The sequence below is a fragment of the Anabas testudineus genome, chromosome 14 (genome assembly GCF_900324465.2).
Source record: "Anabas testudineus chromosome 14, fAnaTes1.2, whole genome shotgun sequence".
Lineage (NCBI taxonomy): Eukaryota > Metazoa > Chordata > Actinopteri > Anabantiformes > Anabantidae > Anabas > Anabas testudineus.
In genome coordinates this window covers 12,046,643-12,072,567 of record NC_046623.1, presented here as the reverse complement: position 1 = coordinate 12,072,567, position 25,925 = coordinate 12,046,643, and the positions used below count along the sequence as shown (strand labels likewise).

General features: G+C 38.2%; 2 protein-coding genes across 2 annotated transcripts; both read right to left on the bottom strand.

The window, feature by feature from the left end:
• Nucleotides 1-11,675: 11,675 nt before the first annotated feature.
• On the bottom strand, nt 11,676-19,789 carry elmod1 (ELMO/CED-12 domain containing 1). Its single transcript, XM_026372232.1, has 11 exons — nt 19,681-19,789; nt 19,225-19,296; nt 16,945-17,090; nt 16,671-16,699; nt 16,434-16,531; nt 16,020-16,149; nt 15,659-15,792; nt 15,476-15,544; nt 13,884-13,934; nt 13,164-13,297; nt 11,676-12,957 (listed from the first exon to the last, which is right to left on the bottom strand). Exons 2-11 carry the CDS (start codon nt 19,239-19,241, stop codon nt 12,782-12,784), a joined length of 984 nt encoding a protein of 327 aa, XP_026228017.1. The 5' UTR covers nt 19,242-19,296; nt 19,681-19,789; the 3' UTR covers nt 11,676-12,781.
• An 811-nt stretch (nt 19,790-20,600) lies between these two features.
• On the bottom strand, nt 20,601-25,513 carry LOC113170212 (solute carrier family 35 member F2-like). Its single transcript, XM_026372199.1, has 9 exons — nt 25,389-25,513; nt 24,646-24,751; nt 24,322-24,494; nt 23,735-23,862; nt 23,008-23,167; nt 22,608-22,764; nt 22,030-22,082; nt 21,738-21,892; nt 20,601-21,314 (listed from the first exon to the last, which is right to left on the bottom strand). Exons 2-9 carry the CDS (start codon nt 24,732-24,734, stop codon nt 21,102-21,104), a joined length of 1,128 nt encoding a protein of 375 aa, XP_026227984.1. The 5' UTR covers nt 24,735-24,751; nt 25,389-25,513; the 3' UTR covers nt 20,601-21,101.
• Between the last annotated feature and the right edge of the window lie 412 nt (nt 25,514-25,925).

Below are 25,925 nucleotides of genomic sequence, written 5' to 3'. Positions count from 1 at the left end.
TTACAGGACATGTCAACACAGAATCGCACTTCAAACAACTGCTGCTACACTGTTTAGTGTAGACTGAGAGGATACAATTAAGTGTGTAAACATGTGGAAAGTATGTGAACCTTTTGAAATTTTGTGGTTTTCACCCGACTCCAATTAGCTTTTTTGAGGACATTAATCAAATGGTTCACATACTTTTTCCACTCACACTGTGAGGTTTTTATGGTTGAAGACATAAAATATCAGAATTATATTTGTATTATTTTAAGACACATTGTATTTGTTCATATTCTTGACTTAGATGAAGATCAGATCACATATTACGATAAATTAATGCAGAAATCCACACAATTCAAAAAAGGTTCACATACTTTTTACCTTTTTTTTCCAGAATTTTTCCACTGCCTTTCAGCATAATCATTGTTACTTCTTTAATTGACTTCACATTCGGTCTGAACACGCAGTAAGTCAGTATAGAGTACAGAGGTGTAATTAGAACAACACATCATGATGAAACTATTGTCTTTTGTTCAGATGACACAAGTCTTTGATCAGTCTAATCTGACACTTAGCAATTTTGAAAGTGGAGCTTGGCCCTATAATAAACTGTGTAATTGCCAAGTTGGGACAAACTGATAAAAAACAAAAAGTTTCCCTCCCATCAACCCCCACTCTCTCGGTTAATGTGGTGTTATGTAATAAGTACAAAAATATATTTATAATGTAATTTATGAGACATTTAATTAATACATTTTCCATTACAAAAGCCAGAAATGAACAACTCTTGGAAAGGTGTTCTTTAGTGAAATTGCAGGATATTTAATGAGAGCATCAGATATTGGTTTCTGGCATCTTAAGTCCCGATTTATCAGCATTGCTGGTGTTTCTCTGTGTTGTGCCCTCCAACTGAACTTGTCAACAAGACAGCCGGTACTAGGAGGCAGTGCTGGGCATTTAATCAAATGAACGGTGTGAAACTGATGCCAGAAAAGTGATGTATCTGTAGGAGAGATGCCACATAACCCTGTCTCTTCTGCAAACATATTAATCACTGCCAGTATCTTCTTTAATATATTAGACCTGGACATGGGAGACTGGGTAAATGTGCTGATATCAAACTCTTACTGAGACCTGTAATAGGACCTGTTGTTATGAAAACTGACATTTTGTGCCTGAGGCTGATTTATATTCTGATGATATTATGAGCAGTCACGTATGAAAAAGATGAACGCCTATTTTGTTTCTGCAAGCATGAAAATATGTTTCCCTCTAGAGCAGAGGTTGTCGTTCCACTGTAACATAGTATGGCAGTGCATTGTACTATTTGTTCTTTTCTCCTCTTCTACTTTGTCTAACCAATTAGTGGCACAAAACAGAACGCAATTTATTATTTCTCTAAGGAAAACATTCAGGGTCCAACAGGGTCTGGGTGTAGGATGGGTTTTTCAAAAGAACATGGGAAACACAATCAACAGAGGCTGCACATGAAAAGGCAAGTACATTTTTCACAAAGAAATGAAAGGAAAGCCATCTCAACAGAGGCAAGTGTTCATTTTAAAGGTGTTCTTTTGGCACAAAGAAATGTAGAATGCTGGAAGGACAAGTAAAAACTCACCTGTATGACCATGACAGCATGACAAAGCATCAAACCAAAGAAACCTGTGGGGAAAGGTTAACAGAAAATACAAATAATGCACGTACCTCGGCCTTAGAGACCTGACTCCTTTATATTCTTTTGCTGTAAAACTTAATAAGAGTCAGGTAAAGCTTGATAGCGCGCACTTTCTTCCAAACTGTCTTTGGAAGAATCTATTCTGCACCACTGGCAGCACCTTTCTCTACATTTAAGGCTCCCCCTGGGTGATTCTGCAGGTATGTTGTTGAAAATCGCTCAGCACCTTATACATAAACTGGAAATGTGTCTCATTTAAGAACATTTTGTATCAAAGAAATAATATCATACTGCTACATTGCAAAGTCAGGGAGGAAGATGGGTGCACAACTTGAGTAGACCAAAAGGAAAAACCATGCACAAAAGTGAAAGCACCAACATGAAAACACTTTCAAATTAGGAAAATGTTTGATTTACATACGACAGCATGGTTGGGTTTTGGTCATCTCACACAGACACTTGAAGCTGGAAGACATTGCCATGTCTGACTCATACTCTGCAGTGGTACAGTTTCCTCCTGAAAAAGCCTTCTCAATGACTGGTTGAGGGCTGAGGGCTGAGCAGAAGGTCATGGCAGAGCAGAGTACTAGTAGCTTGATTTCCGTGCATACTTTCACTTAAACTTTCTCTCTTGCATGTGCTTTGTATTAAGGGTCCATATGGTCACATTTTACATGACATTTTACAAAAGGATTATTAGTAGTTAAAGTTCTGCCTGGAAACAATGAAAGGCGATTCTCATCTGACTCCATTCAAATATTCCACACACATGTATCTCTTTCCTTTTGTTACCAGTAAATAGAAGTTTGTTGCATGATTAAGGGGGAACGGTTTCGCAGTCAGACAGGAGGGGAGTTTTGGAAGTCCTATACATGATGTCAGGAAGCTGACAGCTCATCTGTGCAGCTGAGTTATTGCTTTGAGAGCTGCACTGCAGAAACAGCATTTTTGGACCAAACACTGAGCTACGGAAATATGTGTAATCAGAATGCTATTTTGTCCAATCAATGTTCCTTAAAAGGAATAGTATGACATCTAGAAATACATGCGTATTCCCCATCGTTCCAAGAATTGAAGAGCATAAGAGGAAACATCTAATGTCCTGCCTACACTGTATATGATTGGGGGGGGGGTCCAGGGAGCCAAATACACACCTACCACCACTGCTTCCATTTCAGTCACTGCAGTTTTATCTTTAACTTTCTGTCCTCAACTCAATAACACCTCATTCTCTGCCTCCTGAATGCTAATGTGTCCTGATCAGCCAGCTGCTCGCTGTGTTTTTTTTAAAAGCCTTTTTGTCAAAGTCCAAATTAAATCTAAGGCATCATTTACATTTTCCATTGTGGAAAAGTGTCTGCTGAGGTTGCTCCCGGTTGGTCTGAAAAGATTTGGATTTTGAAATTTTACACTTATCTTAAGACCTTATCATCCCACAGCCCCACACCTCATTATTGTGTTGTCCCCCAGTTTCAGGCTTTATTCTGTAAGTGTGGTCTTTCTGACCTGGAGCTTTTTTATGTATTTAACCTAATGTCATAATGGGTTTTATGTGGGGAAAATAGCTTTAAAGTGTTGAATTCACTTGCAGCACTGCACCTCAACAGTCTTGAGTCTTGAAAAAGGTCTTGAACGATGTCAGCAAGGTTGTAACAGTTATAATAATAATTTTTATTTTTCTATGTTCATGTTTAGATTAACATGTTAGCAAGCTAACATTTGCTACTTGGCACTAAATAAAAACATGCCAATAGTCAAGGGTGATGACATTTTCTTTGCAGATACAAATCAAATAAATGGAAACTAAAATTTGTGTCTGATAATGATACTAGGCAAAAGTTTAATACTGACAGGCCAACACCGTTGAGCCATGCAGTACTCATTCACCTCATCTTAAACTTTACTTCACCATGGCGTCTTCCTGTAATCTTTGTGTTAATCACAACAGTGAAATTACCTCCATGAACCTCATGTAATTTAAAAATGTGCCTTATACGTTTCTGTTTAAGTGGGGTCAGAGGGTTTATCTGTGCATAATGGTCATTCTGAGTCAATCTATATAGTCTAGTCTATACTTTTTAAATCCACGTTTGATCTTTTACAACAGAAGGAAAAATGAAAATGTAAATAAAACAAAATAAAATTTCACTGGATTAAAATAAATATATACTTGAAGAGTAAAGACTAACTTTGTAAATGGCTACTGAGATAAAAGAGGTGCAGTTTGCTTTGGCAAATTGTGCCGTTTGTCCATACATTCTTGGAAACAACATAGCCTGCTCAAAAATCACAGCTGAAATCATAGCTACAGTATGTCAGCTCAGTGGTGAAGGTTCAAGTGGACTTTATTGCTCCCAACACAATTACAATGAATCCTTGAGGGCTCTGTAAATCACTGGCTTTGAACACAGGACTTTGCAGATGCTGATACAGGACTAACAGCATACAGAGGGCATCATATAGCATATCTTGTAACAGGATGTGCAAGCTGTGCCTAAATTACTGTCATGCATGTTTACCATAGGTTGCTGAGTCATGGATTAGGTAAACATAGAGGCAATCCCTTTTTTAGGGACTCTTCGCTGTTTTCATTTTCTCTCTTTTCTTTTCTCTACTCACAGGAAAGCTTCATAAGATGATTATTCATACATTTACAGTTGCCATTTTCACACATTAGTTCTGCTGTGTTGTTTGAGGGTACACAGACATTGGTCTTGGATCACTGCAGCGCACTGCCACAGATGTGGGAATTACCCACACAGCACTGCTCGGGCAGATAATGCAACACAAATACAATCAGCCATCGCCAATGAGCGACAATTATCATTTGCACATGCTAATTACAAATTATGATAAAGACTGCAAAATTAACAAAGAGTAATGAGGAAGTGGGTCATAACAGTAATATCATTCTGATGGTGATAACGACAAAGATCCATTGATCCCTGATGGTACCACTGATTAAGAAAACGATGCTACTGGAAATGACTGGATTATTCTAATGCCAATATGGAGCTCTATCCAGCATATTAGCTCATCCTCCACTCTGATGCGCATGTATGAGTGCAGTGGTGGGATTATGCAAATGGCAAATTGAAGAAGCCGGCGGTTTCTCTGGCAGTCGACTTCAAAGAAGCCTGGACTGGAGATGGAATTAGTGCTCTGCCTAATCCCACTGGAGGAGGGTGGGAGGGGGAGCTGCAATTTATTAATGCACCAGCAAGTTTAATCAGAGACAGAGAGGAAGGAGTGGTGGGTAAAAAAAAGGCATAAAACAGTGACAAAATGAGAAAAGGGCAAAGTAGGTGGAGGACGGTAATGACAATAAGGGATGATGCAGAGTGGAAAAGAGTGTTTGGTGAGTTTGTGAATGGAGAGGAGAAGAAGCGTGGAGGCGTGGATCAAAGAGAATTTTATGGCAGACCTGGAACACTGATTTCCCTCAGTTGCCTGAACACAGATCCTTTCCCCACCAAACCACCACACCTGATATTCACTCTAACAGCAAGAGTACAACAGGATAACAAGAGCAACTTTTTAGGGCAGATCAATACAAACACTGCAAATCCTACGTTAGGATGTTATTCTCAGTGTAACACACACAGCAAACTCTTCCAACTAGTGTGATCATTAGCGATAATTGTCTAGCACCTCCTGGCCCCAAGGGGAACTAGGAAGTTATCAACCTTTGCTGAATTGGCATGACTGAAATTCATGTTGTTATGACCTTTAAGTGCTGAACCGTAAATTGCTGCAACTGATTACGATCCTGCAGTTGCACATGAACATTTTGCAAAGTCAGCTGATCTGTTCAACTCCCAGTTCCTCATGGTCACATGTCCTTAGACAAGACCACCCAAGGACCTCCAAGACTTTGTTGTAGCACCATCGTGTACAATATTTGCCACTGTGCAATAACAATTTCCCCAAGGGAATAATAAAGTATGTCATTATCATGAGTCTGCTTTGTCCTTGGCAAAAGTAGAATATAAAATCAAGCACGTGATCTATCAGAGACCTCAAGGGCAGTCATCTACTGTACTTGAGCTAATGGAGTAACTAGGGGCAGGTGTGTACACACACAGTACACTTAGCCCACATTTACTGCACACTTCTCCTAATACCACTTTGGAGCAATATGAAGAGCCAAGTGTATCCCTCAACTCCCTACAGCATACTGCACCACGCCACTAGTAGTAGAGTGCCTGTATGCTGATAATAAGACATTTAGAGGCTGATGTTGATGACATGGATGTTATTCTTCAAACATATCACAGGACCTCACACAGTTTGTTAACACATAATAATAAACTATAATCTATTGTGTTATTTGTGCATATCTCGCACCGTCGTGAATATCATTTCTTTCTCAATCAATATACGATGTTTGTTTCTAGACAGTATTTATTTATTTATATACAGTAACCACATGCTGAAATAGATTTATTGACTGTTTAAGTGATTGTAACTGCCTGCTATTTTCAGTATTTCTATTTGCATGTGACAGGATGTTCCTATTAATCAAGTAGTGTCCCAGTGAGTTTTGATCAGCCACCACATACTTGAATGACTGGAGAAGTCTGTGGATAGACAGACCTGGGAAATTAAACAAAAGCTGCAGAAGTCTATGATGATGTTGACACAGCAATATCCTGTAATAGTGTAGAAAGGGAGAGCGCCATGAAATCTACAGAGCATCTTTGTGAAGCAGTAAAAACTTTAGGAGTATAAAAGCTTGAGTACAATAACATTTAATAGCATTTTACCTCGTTTCTTTAATCTTAATTCTGTTGTTACTGTAAGATTTCTACTCGTAGCCTATGTTTGGGATTCTACCTAGCATCAACAACAGCGTATGTGCTCATGATGTTTACATAAAGAGAGTTGAAAGTTCATCTCCAGTTTTATTTCATTGTGCTCCAAATCCACTATGCCGTGTGGTAATTTTAAACTAGCACTGTATGACTTTCAACTGCAGCAAAAATATAGCTATTTTATTTGAAAAATATATATTTTATTTATGATTGCAAATGGCAAGTATGAGCCTCAAAACATTTTGGACTTCTGGATGATGGGCTTGTTATTTTTATCACTTATTAATTTCCTGTTTTGACTAAAGTGATTAATTTTTTCAGCACTAGTTTATTAAACATCTGTGTAGAAGTCATTGATTGAACTATGCTTCAAATTGAGAAATTTGAAAAATTAAGCACATGACTAATAATAAATCAGTTTAGTGACTTAAACTTTACTCTGTATTTTACTGGGAACAGATCAGAACCAAATCCAAAGGAAACATTAGATTAGCGAAGCATCAACATGTCTCAGAGACAGCTCAGTGTGACATGTATCTTCTTTATTTATAGAATCATGGCAGGGCTCCTGACTCACAGATCAGCCCATTTGGACTTATATTGATGTATAAATCAGCCCACTGTGTGTGAATTTGCTGCCTCATGCTGTATAACATTATATCTGCATGAGAGTCCCAGACTGCTTGGAATTACTTTAGTCGCTTGTGCTTAATCAATAGGGCAGTGTTGATAAATTTAACATAATTAGAGTTGCAAATATGAAATCTGTGGCAGCCTTTTGCTGTTTCCTGGCATGAAAGTGATTGTCTGGAAAAGCAAGAAAATCAATTTTCTTGGAAAACAAGTGTTTCATATAAAACAAGGCACTTCTCTGCGATTTCAAAACAAGCAGATTAGCATTTTAACAAGTCCATGTGTATGTCTGTTGTCAGTTTAGATAGAAAACAGCAGAGCCCAAAGAAACAATGTGTGAAACTACTGGACTGCAGACTCACTGTCATATCCACACATGCTGCAGGGACAGCTGGCTGCTGCAGTCGACTGAAGGTGAAAAGATGAAATTAAGTTGCCCACTAGCACCTTCACATGGTCGTCTACAGGTACTGTCCACAAGAAGACACAAAAAAAGACACCGCCATTGTTTGCAGCTGTGTTTTGCTTCTTTATGGAAGAGGTATTAATTAAATAAGTGCCTTTCTAGATCAACTTAAAAGATGATACTGTAAGTCAAAGTCATGTTCCCCAAAATGCAGTTTCTATTTGTCCTATGCTGCAGTACCCGAGATACCCCCCTTTCCCATCACCTTTGTCTTACCTGTACGTCAGGAAGCATTTCAACTGATAAATTACCTCCTCAGTGAAAGGTCAGAGGGAAGCTGTGGGGAGGAGAGGGAAGGAGATGGTTGCACAGTGTGAAGTGAAATGTCATTACTTTGACTGAATTAAAGGGACATCTGACACATTACTGATTCCCCACCCTCTCTGGATCCCCTTCCCTCTGACATTCATGCTGCGTCCATGATTCTAAAGCTCGTTATTTAACCATACAGACATTTGAAATTATTGTAGAAACCATCAGCTGGGTCAACCCATAAAGTCATCACAGGCTCTTGTTTTTCATGTTTCAGCAAACTTGTAAATCGATTGGACACCAGCAACTGGTTTCTCTTGATTCCAAAAAGTCATCTTGCATGTGTCACAGTTCTGTCCTTCATCCGTTTCTTTGCCTCCTGTCATCCCCTTTCCAGTCACTAGATGTCCCTGTGTTCTTTCTCTTCCCCTCTCCATCATTAGTCACAGTTCTCTCAACTGTTTTCACTTCCTTAGTTCTTTGTTGAATTGTTTTTTTCAGTCCAGCCTATTCCTCTGTTATGTCCCTGTATTTACTTCTGTCACAGTGTCATAGCTGGATTTTTAATGTTTGACTGCTTCTGCATTTGGATTATCCACATGTTCTGAGTGGTTTGTGTCCCTGTGGACTGGTTTAATCGATACTGTCCCCTGCTCAAGACACCGCTGCTCCTGTTCTCTCAACCTTTATTGTGCATCTGAACTCAGAGTAAACTATTGCTACCTTGCTAGTTTCCGGTTCATTTCCAGCCTGTCCTTTCAATTTTGTCCCAATGTTTTGACTTTAAAACTATATTTTACTCAGTAATGTTTTAGGGTGTTTTACCTATACTTCTCTTAAAAGGAACTAATCTCCCCTTAAAGTCTCCTTAGAGTGGACCTAAGTCAAAGGAACAAACTTCTTCGTTCACATGCTTCAGAGTTAATTTGAACTCTATCTCTGCAGTACTGCAGGTATTTATGCTCTAATAGCCAACCTAAGCATTTAAAAGTTGCTCAAAACCCATAGTAAACATGTAAGTTGTAAAATGTAAAAAGTCACACAAGTGGGATGTTTAACTGTTTTTCCCGTTCTCCCAGCATCACTTAAATACAAAGGTTCATAAGTCCTCCAATATAATCAGCACGACGACAGAAAACACGTGTCTCTGTGCAGGACGCATAAGGGCTGCACTTTGCAGCTATGTGTTCTGAAAATTTCCCCACATCTAAAATGTTAGAGCTAAACTGTGTTGTCTGAATCTGTAAAGTACATATTTCTGCAGGCAGAAAGCTCAGTTTGTTCGACTGAAGTGAGCATTGCCAACACTGACGTTAACATGTTGAGCTCTAACGCTGCCCTGCGGTTTTGACTTTGCTCTCATTACACCAGAATTTTCTGCAGCTGATCCAAACTAATCCACTGCTTTGACATGATGTACATAGAGAATATCTCTACTTGCATTATAATCACACATTGAGCCTACTCACACTTAGCAAACAAATTGAAAACACTACTGACTTTGGGAGAACATCCCTCTAAAAAACTGTCACATACGTGTGTTTGTGTTCCTCTGACCTTCTTGACAACCATTTAGGTTTTGTGTTTGTTTGTCAAATTAAAGGACATCTGTTTTTACTGTGTCCAAATGATAAGGCGTCCTTACAACATGTCTAAATGTGTGAGTGAACCAAACACAAAGCATAAAGTTTAGAGGTTAAGGGTGTGTTGTAGAGACTGCAGAGCTCCTTGAGGGCTGTTTGTTGTGATTATCACAATGTTTTCAATTCACCTCCATATACAGTATCTATGTATATTTGTATAGTGTGGGAAGAGTTGATTGAAACTTTACGTAACAAAATATAAATGTCACATTTAACATAATGATGCAGGTGTCTGCTAATATGTACAACAAACACCTGCCAATCCTTATCCGGTAATGACACGCAAGATAATCAACCACCCACTATCTGATTTGTATAAATTTACAGAACATCTGTGTGAGCATTTACTGCCCTCTACTGTTCATGGACGTGAAACAAAAGTGGTGCAGTTTTTGCTTAAGTTCCCATTAAAACAGAAGCAAAAATGTTTATGTGAAGACAATATAAAGCTTCAGTTTTCCAAATTAGTCAGAAGATTTTCTCTTTTTTGATATATTTTTTTTATGTAGCACAAAAAAACATAAACTTTAATTGACATTTACTTTTTATTATGGTCTTAAAAAGTACAGCACAATCAAATGAGGCACATCGTTACAATATCTATGAGTACTTTAGGCTTTACTGAAGAATACAGAATGCCAAGCAGTGCCAATGAAAATATCATCATGCAGATTGTGTCTATTACGCAGTTTCAAAGCAGAATATACAGCAGCGTGTGCCTAACTTCATCTACAGTATCATGGGGCACATTGGCCGTTATAATATCACAAATTACTGATTTATTATCATTAAAGAAACAGCATTTTTTATTTTTTACACTAGTGCAAAGCTGACCATAGCAAAACAGAACACAAGCAGAAGATGAAACCAGCAGTGACATTCACTGAAGAAAACAGCTGCACAATACTGACAAAAAGCATTAACATTCACTTCCATTAGACAAAGTTATCCAATACTATTAAAACACAATCGACAGTGCAAGCATGGCAGTAAAATAATATCGTAGTGTTTCAGTTTTCTGATGAAACATTTGTCCGAGCTGTCAGCACCACACGCGACAAATAAATACAGTGGTCACATGTTCAAAAGAAGCTGCAAAGACGTGCACATGTCTTAGATGGGAGCGTTTGTTGATTTATCCTTCAGGGAAAAGTGTGAATCAGAGCTGAGATAATAATCAAAATGAGGCTCAATCATTTTTATGTTCTTTAGTATTATCAAAGTGTGCCTTAGTGAGAACTTAGTTTGTCGGTTTAGGGTTTCTGTGACTACTAACACAGGACGAGGACACACTTCAGCTTCACCAAATTATGATTATTTTTTTAGACTTTCCTTAAACCTTAACATTTTTGACTATTACTTTTGAAACAATCAACACAATCATCCTCTTATAATGAATTCATTATCAACAATACAACACTTTCTTATTTCTAGACACAGGTGTGTTCCTGCTGATGCTGGCTCATGTTAGCGAAGTTAGAAAGGACACTAATCAAACATGTTATTTATAAGCTAGTTCAGCAGCAGAGAGCATATACCAGTTTTAACACTAAAACTATTTGGTGTATTATCATTGTTAGCATTTAATTTACTGTCTTAATTTATGTCAAGAATAATAGTCTGAATTCTGGTGAAATAACATGAAAATAATTGTGACATTAACATGTTGATAACAAATAATTTTTAAAACTTGAACTTTTCACAGTGAGAAGTGCTTGCTCCTCTTTGATTATGAATGCTCTGAAGCTGGTGCATTGACTGGTTGGTCAACGCCTCCATCTTTTGCACTTTTGCACTTTATTATAATTATAGCTGACATTAGCTCTTGATAGCCATTATAAACACACAGTACTTGAAAATTTTGGCCATTGGTCATATGACTTGTGGAACCACTGTAGAAAACATATTAAAGGGCCCATTATGAACTTGTTAACATTGCTGACATTGGTTAATGTAGCACAGCAGCTTCCAGTAATTCTACTTATGTCTCAAAATGACTTTGACAATATAATATTTTACCTCTATATAATGTTACATTTGGCAGCTACAGTATAAATTGATTAGTATTCCAGCTCTGAGTTAGAAAGCAAGACAAATACTTAGGCACGCATGGTGCAAAGAAATACATTTGAAGAAATTAATGTAAATTATTGCTTTGGCTGATACAACAGTGGACACAGTGTCACATTCAATGAATTAAAAAACAATCATAAATGTGAGCATGTGAGAAACATTCATAACAGAATATCTACAGGGGGTCAAATTAAAGGCAAAACCTTTTTGCAAACATGTAAAAAATGTTCAATAAATATTTGTATATATGTGGAAATAAGAACATTGAAATATTAGTCACAAGAGAGGGAGTTCTTTTAGTATCCAAATTGGGAACAGTGCTGCTTCATGCTGCACAATCAATACCTGTAAGTGTTTAAAATATTTATGAACATCATTTACAAATCTTCAATTTAAGCTCACAAGAAACAAACTGCTGCTGTGACTTTTGAAGTTCTCCACATTCAATATTTTGGCAGAGAGTAGAAATCTTAGGTGTTAATGTCATGTTGACATAAAAGGTACAGTACAATCTACAGCAATTTTCTAATACAGACAAAGTTAAGGGATGAACTATCCCTAATTCGTTTGATTGAATCAGCATCAGAAACATTTCAGTTAAACAGAATATATCATTATACTTACATATAGCTCTTCATTTTGATTACAAAATGTGTAATTGTATATTTACCCTCATGGGGGCTAGCCTGCTAAGCTAATTGCCAAAATATTCTGAACTGATGGTCACTAAGTTGCAATCTAAAAGGGATTTTTGGCTGAAAAAGGAAATTTGGTTTCTTGTTTTAGCTAAGGAAAGGGGTTATTAACTGAGGTGTAACGGCTTTAATACAATCGTCATAAATCATTAAAGCAACAGATGATGAGTTGGTGATGGTGTGGTGCAGCCTCCTCATGCACAGCTACAATCGCTATGGTCATCTCTGATGCTGGTGGTCTAACGCTGCAGTGAGGGCGTAGAGGCAGTGTGTACTAATGTGTGTGTTTGTGTACAGTGGCTGAGTAGGCTGTTGGCAGTGACGCGACATGACGTTAGCTGGGACGAGGTGGGCTTAGCAGAGAAGGAGCAGAGTCTCCCCAGATGTGTCCAGTTGTTTGAGGAACCATCTATGTACTAAGTGTAAAGGGCTTCAGATATCAGAATTTTAGTTGGCCTACCAGATATCCAGGAGAGACTGTGGGGGTATGAGGACTCAGTGAGAGGGGGGCTGTGGTTCAGGGGTCACAGGTCAGCAGTGTGTTTTTAGAGGTTGACCAGGTGGAGGTCAGAGGCGGAGAAGTGAGGGCACAGAGCCATGTCTGGGTTTTTCAGCTGTCGCAGGATCCTCCGGTGGAACTTGGAGCGGACTCGGTTGAACTCCATGATGTCGCTGGGATCCTCCTCAATCCAGAAACGGTGAAACTCCTGCATCAGATAACCTGTCAAGAAGAAATGTATAAATAAACAACTGCGCATTTCTGTCTATCGTTTACAGTGTCAAGTCCACTATCTGCTGTTCTCCAAAGTTGTTTACTAATGAAATTCAGTATGTGTTTTATATTGATGTCTTAGCTACAACCATGCCAGAGACTATGTTGTTACAGCAGAGGTGAAAATTACAGGTGAACCTAACAAAAGAACTCACAGAAGGTCTGCTGGAAGTGCATCAGGCAGGGCATCTCTGGGGCCACGTTGTACAGGTGGGTCTTCAGAGCTCCACTCACCAGCAGAGAGTAGGCCAGGTCAGTGATGTTAATGCCCACAATGGCAAAAGAGAAGCTGGAGGGAGGTGATTAAAATATCAGCGGTAGAGGGCTATGGGGGTGGACACAATTTCTCATAGAGTAAGGCCAAAGCATTAATACATTAAATATCATGACAGAAGATTCGAGTTCATGACTAAGTTTGTTCAGACATTTGTTCAGTTCGTAGTAACATCAGAGGACTGAAGATGTTTTTGGACAGAAAAGAGTTTTACGGACGTCGAGTTGGAATGAGAGTAGCTCCTGCGCCTCAATTTGTTTACTTTAACAGTTTTTGTTGAGACTTTCAGAAAGGTGTTGATTCTACACGTACAGTAGTACTGATTGTGTGTTTATAGAGTCAGTCCTTGGTGCTTATCTGAGGTGATGCCTAAGCAGGAATGCAGCAGTAATACACTTCCTGTCTTTTCTCTTTAAATATACACACACTTGCACACACACACATGCACACACTGGTTCAATGGCAACACTGCTGCTAAAACTGTTTTATTGAGGCCAAAACTCGCAGCTCAAGCAGCAGTCACCCAGTTTTGCCTCCTCCTTACACACTCCACACACACATGCATGTCATGTCATATTACATATACTGTACAGACACTTACCCAATCGCTTTGTCAAGGTTCTTCTGTTCCCATTCAGCCGTGTTTATCTCACTGGGAAGGACACACACTTGAGTCATATATTGTCTACATGTGAAATAACATCTAACTGAGAATTTCTGTCAGAAACTAAATTACATTTTGCCTTTTTGTAATGTTTTTTACTGTGTAAACAGTGTGTCACTAAACAGATACAGTATATGTGCATTTATATGCTATGAAATGTTTTATTGTAAAAAAAATAAAGGAGCTGGCCTAATTTTTCCAATATTTTTGGAGGTGAGTGTATGTTATCTACAATCCACAATCTAAACTAGAGTTTCCTTACTGGCGGACTTCCTCCAAGTAATTGCACTTTTGCTTGAGCATTAAGTTTCTGCTTTTTCTGGTTGCTATTTAAAAGAAGGCTGACCTCATTCTATATATTTGTTATTGTCATCAAATTCCACTAAGAGATGTTATTCCCTCTTTTAGCCCCACAGGATGGCAAGACAGCAGGTTATTAACATACTGAACAAATCGTTCTAAGTGCAGTTTTAAGTGAATGAATCAACCGAAAAGAGAAATCTATGAATGTAGCAAAAAGCAAGTGAATGAAAGTGAAGTTGAGTACCTTGGCTTTCTGTGTGTGCTCCTACAGTGCATGTGACAGACAGAGAGGGAGGTATTGGCAGAAGGAGATGGAGATGGAGGAGAAAAAGAAGAAACAAAATGCCAATGACAAGCAATACAAGCAGCAGTAGTTAGTGAAAGATGATGCAACGAATGACTCCAAGAATGAATATAATCAAGCAGAGTGTGTCAAATGCTGAGTTATGAAGGATTAAATGCAGTTTGAGGAGATACAACAAGTTCCTGGTATTAATTTTAAAGCTGCATATATTGACTTATGCCTACTGGGGGCAGTGGAACAAGCTGTTATCACAATATAAAGTCAATATAGAGAACTTAGCAAGCTATAAAAGAAATTAATAAGTAATGAACAATATGTGAAAATCGAACAGACAACTACACATATGCCTCAAGGTTATTTGCCAAAACATCAATATGGAGGTAGATTCTACAGTAAAGAAATAATAGAGACTACTTCAGGTCAGCAGTCAGTTATTACATCTATTGCTCATTTATATCACATAAGCACAAAGAAAGCCTCATCTGATTCATTATTGGACATAGTTTACATCTACAGATGCTTAATGTCTGCTGGTTGTTGAAGGAAAACTGATGCGTGTATTGTGTAACGCAAGAAGACCTCTTGTTGATAAAAAGCTTTAGAATACAAACAATTTAAAAGTAAAAAGCACTTTGGATGATTCAGCACTATTAAATCTATAATTTTATTTTAAGCAACCTATTCTTTCCTTAGTGCTGCCTTATGAATAGATCTCTAAACAATTTCAACAAATGTATTGTGGATGATAGTTTTATTCTGTTTTTATTCATGCTCTTATTTTACACACACAAAAATAACTCCTCCTCATTCTGTCCTTGGCTTTAAATGTTATATTAGACCACACTGGTCAAACAGTGAGATTACTATTTTACTTTAATATGGCCTTGTTTGGTAGATATTGATGTGACGGGTGTCAACATACTTGTGCTTTGGCTGCAGGGAGTCATGGAGCATCTGCAGAGCAGTAGCCTTGTCATGTTCCGCAAAATACCTGCAGAGAGATAGAAGGAGCTTCAACAGCTTTTAGCATAGAACATTTATATGTATATCTTATCTGACTTTATGGATCAGTGTTTTTCACAGAATCAGGTGTCTGAGAGCTCACAGCAGGTTGTGCAGGCCCAGTAAGCCCATTCCTCTGAAATCAGTTTTGGGATCACTGCCTTGGAAGCCAATCTCGCACCACTGTTTGGAGATGCGGCCAGCGAGGTGTGTGTCAGGACGCAGCTCCTTCCATAGCTGCAAAACATTTAGTAGACTCAGCACAGAGGGTAAAGGGACTGAGTTGAAGTTGTTATCTAACAGTGAAAATGATGAATAAAATAAATGCATAAACAGTTAAAATAAAAAATAACACACATAAAATAATAAATCATAATTTTCCAGCATACACTGTGCTGGAACAATAACAAACGACAAAAGCATCAATTTAAATAAAGAAATTTAAAACTTGTTGATTCGCATACCTTCATCAGCATGTCCTCGTGCTCTTGGTTTTCACTGTCATAAGGTTCCCTGCGCAGCTTCTCCACCTCCGCTACCAGGCTCCTGTAGCCCACAATCTGCAGCAGGCTGGCCTGCAGGGAGATGCTGAGCCTGGGGACACACAGGAAGAGGAAGGAAGGTTTGAACAAACACATTCAGACTTGTAGTCCTGTAAGAGCACGGACATCTGCTACTTATCGGCTTAGTTTGAGCAGGCCTTGCTCAAGGGTAGCTCAGTAGTCATTACTGAAGAAGAAGAAGAAGAAAGTGTTTCAGCATAAACTTTCTCTTAAATTGCCTATGGCCACAGTTTCACAGCTGTTCCGAGGAAGCTTCAGTGATACCCTTATTTTACCAGAATATCCAAGCAAAGTAGAAGTAAGGTAGTGTCTCACTGTGGGTTGGTGTCAGGATTAATCTTCTTCAAGGCCATGACGTCATCAATGGTTTTCTCCACTTTATCAGGATGGACACTGAGGGCAGACTGCAGCAGCTGGAGAAGACAACAAAGGACAGACAGAGAAGAAGAAGTATGGGAATAGATTTAAAGAGACTGAGGCTACCTAAGAAGATTCACCAACAAGCCTCCACTACATTGAGCATATTGTTCATCAAGCAATAGTTGCTCTTACCTCATTCTTGGAGTACCTCAGAGACGACTCTGGAAATATTAAATGGATCAAAGTGTAAGACAACTAACATGAAACGCAATGCTATTTAGTAGATTTTAGTCAAACAATACTTTTAATATGTTGTCAGAACAGATACAATAATAAAAAGATGCTAATAAATACGAACAGTGTGACATTAAAACACTGGAGCCATTAATCTGTGTAGAGAAGTTTAGATTTTGCATTATGCCTTAATGCACTAAAGAAATGCAACTTAAGAAATCGCTAGTTCTACCTATCTTGAGGGTCCTGCGAGCTCCATGCTTGTTGTTGTAGCAGATTCGTTGCAGCTCGCAGCGTCCCGTAAACTTCCTGACTACAAACTTCAGGCCCCGCCACAGTAATTTACAGTAGAGAAACACAAAGAACTGGGTCACCACTCTGCAGGGGAGAGGATGGGAGGCATTAGACTGGTAGACAGACAGATGACAGATACATACATAGATGTATATACCATATGCAATAGTATAACACTAGTAGTACAATAGTCTTTACTGCTTTAAAGCCATGTGTGTGACTCTTTAAACCATTCAGAACCCATTAGATTATCTAAAAAATGAATCGTAACACAGCTGAAAACTTGGCATTTCTTCTTAGGTTGTAAAATGTTGATGCAGTAAAACGTGATATTCCTTTTAAAGAAACACTGCTTCACATTTCCCCTGAAATTTGCCGTGAGTGTAATGTTGTATTTGCCGTATTTTCAAATAATTTTGTAGAAGACAAATAGGTGAAATTAGATCAATTGTTTTGATGACAATTTAAGAGAGCAAATACCCACGCACAGAAAAGAAAGTGAACAGAGGGAGGGAAAGAGAAGCAGAACATAGGCTTGCAAAGGGAGGAAGATGCTGTATAAAGCGAAGGAAGTCAGAAAATCACTGCTGCACTTCTTTTGTACCAGGGGAGACTTGCAGCAGATCAGAGTGTGCTATTTTTACAGGTAACATTAAGAATGTTGATGGAGATGTGTGTCTTGGGAAATGCAGAGTGACCCATTAAGAAACTGCGGAGGCTAAATGATCTCTAACTTTCACCTGCGTCGCTCTGCACTGAACACCAGAAAGGATGTTCAATGGTATTCAGATCCAAACCTTTCTATCATCTGACTCCATCATTCATCTATTACCAAAGATGAAGGGAATGTTGTTTCTCTATCCATTATAACAGCACAACACCTACACTTTAAATAACCTGCTATTTCATGCAGAAATAAATCCTTCTTATGCTTATGTGATCACTGCTTGAGATCATCTTGCTTGTCAACAAAAAGAAGGTAAGTCTTCACCAGCACAGTCCTGAAGGATTAATTCCTCTCTCCTATGCCTGTGAATGTGACTGGCATGTTAAAGAGCTCATATAGACACGCTGTCATTTTCAACCTTCAAGCTGTGGTGCAAAGTACAGTACATTAATACATTAACCGTACTTAGGTATATTGTTGAGCTATAAATTAACACATTTTAAATTTCAAACCAGCAGCTTCTGCTGTTGGCTTGTACTGTAACTCCTCATCAAAAACAAGTATGGTAGTACTAAATCAACATAGTACACTGTGATCCTCCCAAGCCATTAAAGGCGCTACATGAATCATCTTTACATTACAACTATTAACAAATTTGTTTGAGCACTTTAAAATAAATAAATAAAAAAAACAGAAAGCTTTCACTGGCCTCCACTGTTAAAGGTTAGTGCCTTTCATTAAACTGAAGGAAGGACTATTCAGTCAAATCCTGCACTGTAGCTACTACAGTTCATCTGTTTTTTTATTTTATTCATACTTTCTTTGGCTGTTTTTAAATGACTTTTCTTTTTTTATCTTTTCGTATTATTCAAATACTGTTTATGCTTTTGACTTACCTAGGAATATCAATACTGCAATTTTTACTTAGAGGTGGGAAGTACCTAGGTATATTTACTTAAGTAGTGTACTTACTGTAAGAAAGTAGTCTTTAAGCCAATACTTTTGTAATTTACTATTGTAAGTATCACATACTGTGTATAAACAAACTTTGATTTCGGTAGATTACCTACAAGTGTACTGGCTTTTACAATTCTTGGATAAAACGGTTTAACATTTAACATTATACCACACAATATATACAAACATGTAAGTTTACTCTACTTCATGAGGCGTTCATGGCCCTACACATCCGACTCCTTTTGCCCAAACCTCTTAGAATACTGCTTAATATACATGTACAGTGTGAAGGGAAATAGCATCACAGACTGGAGCTATTAATAGAAGAGCACTTGGTTTACATGTGCTCCATAATTAAAAGGGTCTCCTCTCCAAACCACCCACTCTACACCGCAACAGCCACTTACTGGCCACACAATATCGATGGTGAAGAGCTTTAATGGGAGAACTGGGAATACACGGAATACTACAGTATTTATTAGGTAGAGGATGAATGTGGGTTGTGAATATATAATGAATTCCTTAACTTATGGACATAACCATGTAAATATCGCCATGTCAGCATCGTTACTATAACAAATACTCACTGGTTACCTCAGAAAATGCTTCATCTTGGCCGCTGTCACCCCTCAGGTGTCCACTGTTGGGTTTCTTCTGTGTGATCACCTGAAAACAGAGGAGATAACAGCGCTTTCAGGACTGAAGATGAGGCCGAGAGAGGCGCTCAGCTCGGGCCCGCAGCACCGGAGCTGTCCGCGGTGCTGAAGAATTAGCGCGCATGTAAGCTGCGGCTTTCGTTTTACCTGAGCTCCTACGGTACCCAGCGTCTGTATTAGGCTGCACTTGGTACGAAGGGATGGAAACACACATGGGAAACATATTTATGCATGTTTATTTCACCCTTCAGAGAGACATTATGCTATAAAACCAGACGACCCATCGTCTCCTGGATGATAAGCACTATGCACAATCCGTGGCAACAGACAATTCCTGTACGCAAGCAACACAAGCTATAAAATCAACGCAATGAAGGTCAACACGTCCTCTCACCGATTTGAAATGTTAGGCGAGACAAACGACGGGATGCGACCGGGGTGCAGCGTGGTGCAGCGTTCAGCTCTCTTCACTCAGCCACAGTCCGCTGTTCCTCCATGATGACAGTAACGCACTGACGCTGCGCAGGAGCTCCGGTCTAAAAGACACAGCACACACACAGCAACGCAGTGCACAATACAACCAGTTAAAATGCCCAGACACTGAGTATTTGTGGTCTCTTTCTTTAGTTTCTGTGTTAAAGGATGCATCTTAAGTGACTTTAAATGACAAATCAGACGTGTTCTTTGCGCCATAGCTGACACTGTACTGTATGTTAATTACTGGCTGTGGATGTAAATACCCTGGACTGTTGTTTCATCAGTTGTGAGAGTGGATCTCCAAAACGTTTAATTTATTATAGCACTAATTCGTTTTTGGCCACTTGGAGGCAGCAGAACGAGTCGTAAACACAGTGACCTCATCATCAAGTTAAAATAGTGAATAGAATACCAAGCAGTTAGTTAATAATAATGTTAAATGACTATGTTAACCTTTACCAAAATGGCTAATCCTAATGTATCATTATGGGATTTCAAATATTAATATCACTCTCTATTAAAAACAGAACCAGAGCAAAAATTATTTGTCAGCAGATCGTTTCCATAGACCCTGGGACAAATGCAATATCGCTCTTTAAACCTTTTTAAACTTGTAAATATGGCTTTAGACACGAGATGCAGAGTAAGTGAACTATGGGAGTGTGTTAGAATAATAATAATAATAATAATAATCAGTTAACTGTTCATAAATTGTAAAAAATAAATAAAAAGGCACAGGTTCACACAACAGTTCAAATCACAGACATTAAATTATCATAGAAAAAAAAGACATTTAGATGTCACATTTTCTCAAAACTAGTCCATATAAAACTGTCTTTATTGGTATAAAAGTTGGATTTTCAAGCATTACTTCTGGCAAAACAAGAAAAAGAAACAATAGATTTGGCACACAGGATTACCAAACTACATGAATCTGAGAACTGTAACAGCACCGAAGGCAACTAAAGTAAAATACAACTTTGTAACTGGTCTGTTTTAAAAAAAAACAATGACTGTATTGTAACAGCACAGCTGATGGATTGAATAAAATATAAAATATATTAATATAAAAAAGAAAAAATAAAGGACTGATAAGTGAATGATCAGTTTTGGGACAATAAATATCTGTCATATTGGTGCATTGTGTACATCACAGTAATGTACACTAAGGTCAGTAACAGATGATATTTGAAAACTGTTGTAATTACCAAAAAACACATTTCCAGGTCAAGTGCAAGAAAATATGTACTGTTAAAATATATTCAAACTGACCTACAGTACAGTAAACCTTTATCTCACAACAGAAAGGCAGTCTCTTTTGTCTACAGTCAGTTTCAGTCATAGTGCAGCAACAGCCGTGAGTGGCTCAGGTCTCTGAGCATCTGGGTCTGTGTCTGCTGCCAGTAGGTGGTGTGAGGAGCTCTCAGCCGTGTGACCAGCTAACACTTCACCAGGATCGTCCCCAGGTAAAGCAGAGTATGTGGGAACAACATTGAACATGATAAAACCCACAGTGATGACGACAAAGGAGATGATGTACAGGACTGAGAACTGTGGATGAGACACAGGACGGAGATATTATTAATACTTTTTGTGTGGTTACTGCACATATCTACTAATTGATAGTTGTTGCACACTTTTTGATATATTGCTTGTTAAGGCTTCCCTCAATTTTCTGTAATAATGTACCTGCTACAGCAAAAATGCTGGGATCTACCTCATGTTTCCTGTCTACACACAGACAAAAAAAGCTTTTTATCTTACTCCACCTTTAACAACAGTTAATAATAGATTTGCCATTTAATTATCACTTCCTTGTTAAGAATGAAATAAAAATCAAGGATAAATCCTGCTCTGGATAGATAAAAACGGATCACAAGAAAGTAGTTTCTCCAATCCTTTTAACTCAATGATATCCAGAAAAATCAAAATTAACAGCAGAATAGTACAAGTTGCTAAATCTAAGACACTTGCCGTGTAGTGGAAGAGGAAGAGGCCACAGAAGAGGCTGAACAGGTCAGCAGTGAGGAGAGAGAGGTTGACAGCAGTAGCGCTGGTTAGCCTCATCACAACTGGCATGAAGCTGTAGAGTGCGTACATGCACAGGACGTAGACTGCAAACAGCATGGCTGCAGAAACAACAAATGGACTTTAGTTAGAGAAGGTTTCAGTCAATGATGCCTCAAAGGCAGCACAACCTCAGTAGCAGCACTGTCATTGTATACTGTCAGATGCTCAAATTTAACTAGACAAAAAGGTAACTTACAAATGTAAAGGTCCCACTTTATTGCTGCTACAGTGTGAGTTTCCAGTACAGCTCTGTAATGGCAAGCAACATTAAAATGATGATGCTGGAAAAAGACACTTTCTATGCTTTAGTGAAAGGGAAATAGACATTATGCGGTTCATTGTACATTTTCTATATGGCATATGGGGCATTTTTCTTATTTTGTTTTGTACAAGGTTGTATAGAGTTTGCAGAGTTTGCCAGAATACAATCAGTGTAAAGTGTAAAATCGCATGTTGGTGTCATTTTACTTAAAACCATGATTTAGGATTTACAACCAATGAGAAACTATGAGCTGAAAGTCCCTAAAATGCTAATATAAGATTATGTTAATTAATCAGTAACTCTCTAAAAACATGACACAATGAATCGAGTCATTTAAAAGATGTCCACAACCCAAGTTCTGAACATGTATTTCTCAGCTACTCTTGTCTTGTCTGAAGGTCTTTAAATTGATCTTGACAATCACATGACTTGCTGAGTAATTGAGTCACTGGTACAACAAAACTACACAAACATTACACAAGAATATACGGAGAGTTTTAAGAATAACTTACAGCTGTATGCCACTGATGAGAGTCCCAAAGAGGCCCATCATACCCAGGAATTCCACTCGGCTTAAGTTCTTCACCGTATGCTCTTGGCACACGTTGGATACAGCGTAGAGGACAGCACTGAGCAGTACCAAACCATCACCCAGCGCAACATCACTGGCTGAAAGAGCAATTGAAATAATAATATTAATTTAATTTATATGAGTCTTGTTTTATTTTTGTTTTTGCTAAATCATTGCTGAGATCCACACGTGATATAAGGGTCACAGGTTGTAAACAAACCAAATATTTATCCAGATAATAACATTTAAAACACACTATTTACAGTTATTGTCTTATTATGGGATTTATTGAAGTCATTACAGTAACAGTATAGCAGTAACCGATAAGAAAGTGTTCTCACTGGATCCCTGGTCTCTTCCAGCCAGAATGTCGGCCCCTACCATGGCCCCAACACCCAACAAACACACCATCACAGCTACAAAGTGGATCAGCTTGTAGCGAGTCTTCAGGAGGAACCAGGAAAGGAGCATCAGCACTGGGATCACAAAACAGTCCAACAACTGAAACACACAGAGCAACAGCAGATTGTTTTTAGTGTGCTAATAGGAAGAAAAAGTCAAGTTAATCAGGTAAAAAAGAGACGATAAGCTCTGGAGCTCACATTTTGGACTTCAGATGCTAAACATCCAAATAAATCCAAATTATCATCATCATCATCTGTTACCAGTGAAATACTCTACTACTAAACCACTGATGAACTGAACACTAACAAAGGCCAAATATCTCACTACTGAGAACATGTAATATACAGTCCACATGGGACATATTTGGATTGTGTCAAAGTAAAGTATTTTAAAAATGGTATTGTAAGGATATCAGTTCCAATACTATTATAGAAGGAGAGAAATATTTTGTTGCACTGCATAGCACATTTTAATTATACTGTTTTGAATCTGTCTGTAATATGATAAACAGATAAAGGAAACATAAATACTGTAATAGTGTGGTATTCATCTCAATAATATACTTTGTAGTGTGCAGCATAAAACTCTCAAGGTGTCTACAATGTTAAAGACAAGTCAGGACAAAGTAATGAGTCCAGCAGCATGACATGAGTTTTCTCTTACCTGTATACTTGTCAGAGTGGTAAACTGGTACGCCTTCACCACTGCATAATTTGCTTCCACGTCAGCCAGACCCATCAGCAAATACTTCCACCACTTGGTTTTTAAAATCTGTATGATGTTTCTGTCACCTGTAAATGATATAAATGATTGGAAGACTCCTTTATTTGATGTTACTTAGAATGTTTTCATGTTGTGACCATTTTCTACTACCTTTCACTGAACACTTTGAGCAGCAATTTGAACTCAGAATTACACCAAGACATATTTGGAACAGCTGGTGTTGCCATGTGGTAGTAATTTTCATCAGTATAGTGGATTAAACAAGGCTGGTGAAAATAATTTAAATTATATTAGTACTACTAGTGGTGTTACTACTATTAGTTACTATTACTGTTTTGCCATTTGTGATGCTAATATGTCAATATGGCACTTTTTGCTAACAGCTAATTAAGCTCCATAAACCACTTTTACATAAAAGCTGGTTAAGTTTCTGTGACTGTGAAATGTTTGACTGTAAAAGCTGGAACAACTCATTGACCTCACTTTTCCAAGCAATTAGAAATATCCTGAAAGAACAGCAGTCTGACCTTTGCGTGTGCTGAGGATGGTGGTATACACAAGCAGCAGCAAGGCATAGTTGAGGAAGCTCTGCAGCATCGGCGTCTCCACCCGAGCATCGGCCAGGTACTGACAGCTCACTGCAGTCCCACAGATCAGCAGGGACAAGATCTGGCCCATGACTATGGTCTTGAGCAGACGCCTTGAGGGTCAGCAAGAACAATGTGTGTTAGCCCCAAGGTTCAGGCAACATGTAGATGTCCCACTGCTCATGAAAAACTGAAAATTACTATTAAATTAAATTAACTACAGCTAATCACCATATTTTATTAAACAACTGGATCAGTGCTCACCATGTGAAGACGTCCCTTAAGTTGTAACTGTATAAACCACAGACAACCCTCCATTTCTCACACAGTCTCTGCTCTACATGCTCCTCCATGTCTTTGAGAGCTAGACCTAGAAATGCAGAAAAAAAGGAGAGATCAATAGCTTTAAAATGTAAGGATTAGTGTCTTTAACATTTACTGTCTTCATTAGCAGAACAATGTCCCAAATCTCCATAGGAATGTGCCATACCTCATGTGGCTCAGTAATCTCCTAAATTACTCACTAAAATGATTCACCTGTGTCTTCCTCTTTTCTAAAACGTAAATCTATTAAAGCTACACTATTCTTTATACTCTAAATACATGTACAAAGTGAGGATTCAAGCGAATTGGCTCGGTATTGTGGCTGGCAGACTTTGTTTACATAGGAGGCGTCAGTGCTGTTACGGTGAAAGGACAGCTCATTACGTTGTGCAAATGTTGATAAAAATGATGAAACAATACGTAAAACATGTATAATATTAGACGAATTTAAATTCAGACCCTATGGTTTCGTAATATCGGTTTAAATGTGCTGAAGGAGAAAAAATTACTCCATATGACTACGGAAGTTTTGAAAGTGTAAGTTTTACTATGCAGTTTGGTTTACCGCTTCTACAAACGGAGGTGTCATTCATTCATCGGTGCTTCCCTAAAGTAACCTTAGATAAAAACGTAATGTACGTATTCTCTATACTAATATAAATAATCAGGCTGTGTTTACATACGTTTTCTTCCTCGGTCATAGCAGCTGTCGGAAAAACCTCCAAAAGATATTAAGACTCATCTCGTTGATTTAACGTCCACGAGGTGCTACTTCCAGTCCGTGTTACTCAATCTAACCTCGTGGTAGCTGGCACCGCCTCCTCCTCTCTGATTGGCTGACGTAAAGCTAAATGACGTCTGTACCGTGCAGTTAAACTTGATCGGGTGCTGATGAGAATAAAAATATAGTTTTTCAGGTATATTTTATGATCCTTCATAAATTAATTTCAAAAAGTTTAACGGGAAAAGTTTTTTTTACTCAACCGGTGGATCAACTTAATTTAATCTTTACTTAAGAATAAGTAATACATAAGTAAAATAAGTAAAAGGTAAGCATCAACATACTACTGGTTCTGCTTATGAGCAGTACTAAATGATTACTTTGAAGCTTAATGTGTCTCAAAACTTTTACAGAATCTTTAAGTAGCTTTTTAATCATTCACACAGTTTTCACGTTCATATTTCAACCTTGGCACTTGCCACCCACATGAAGGTTAATC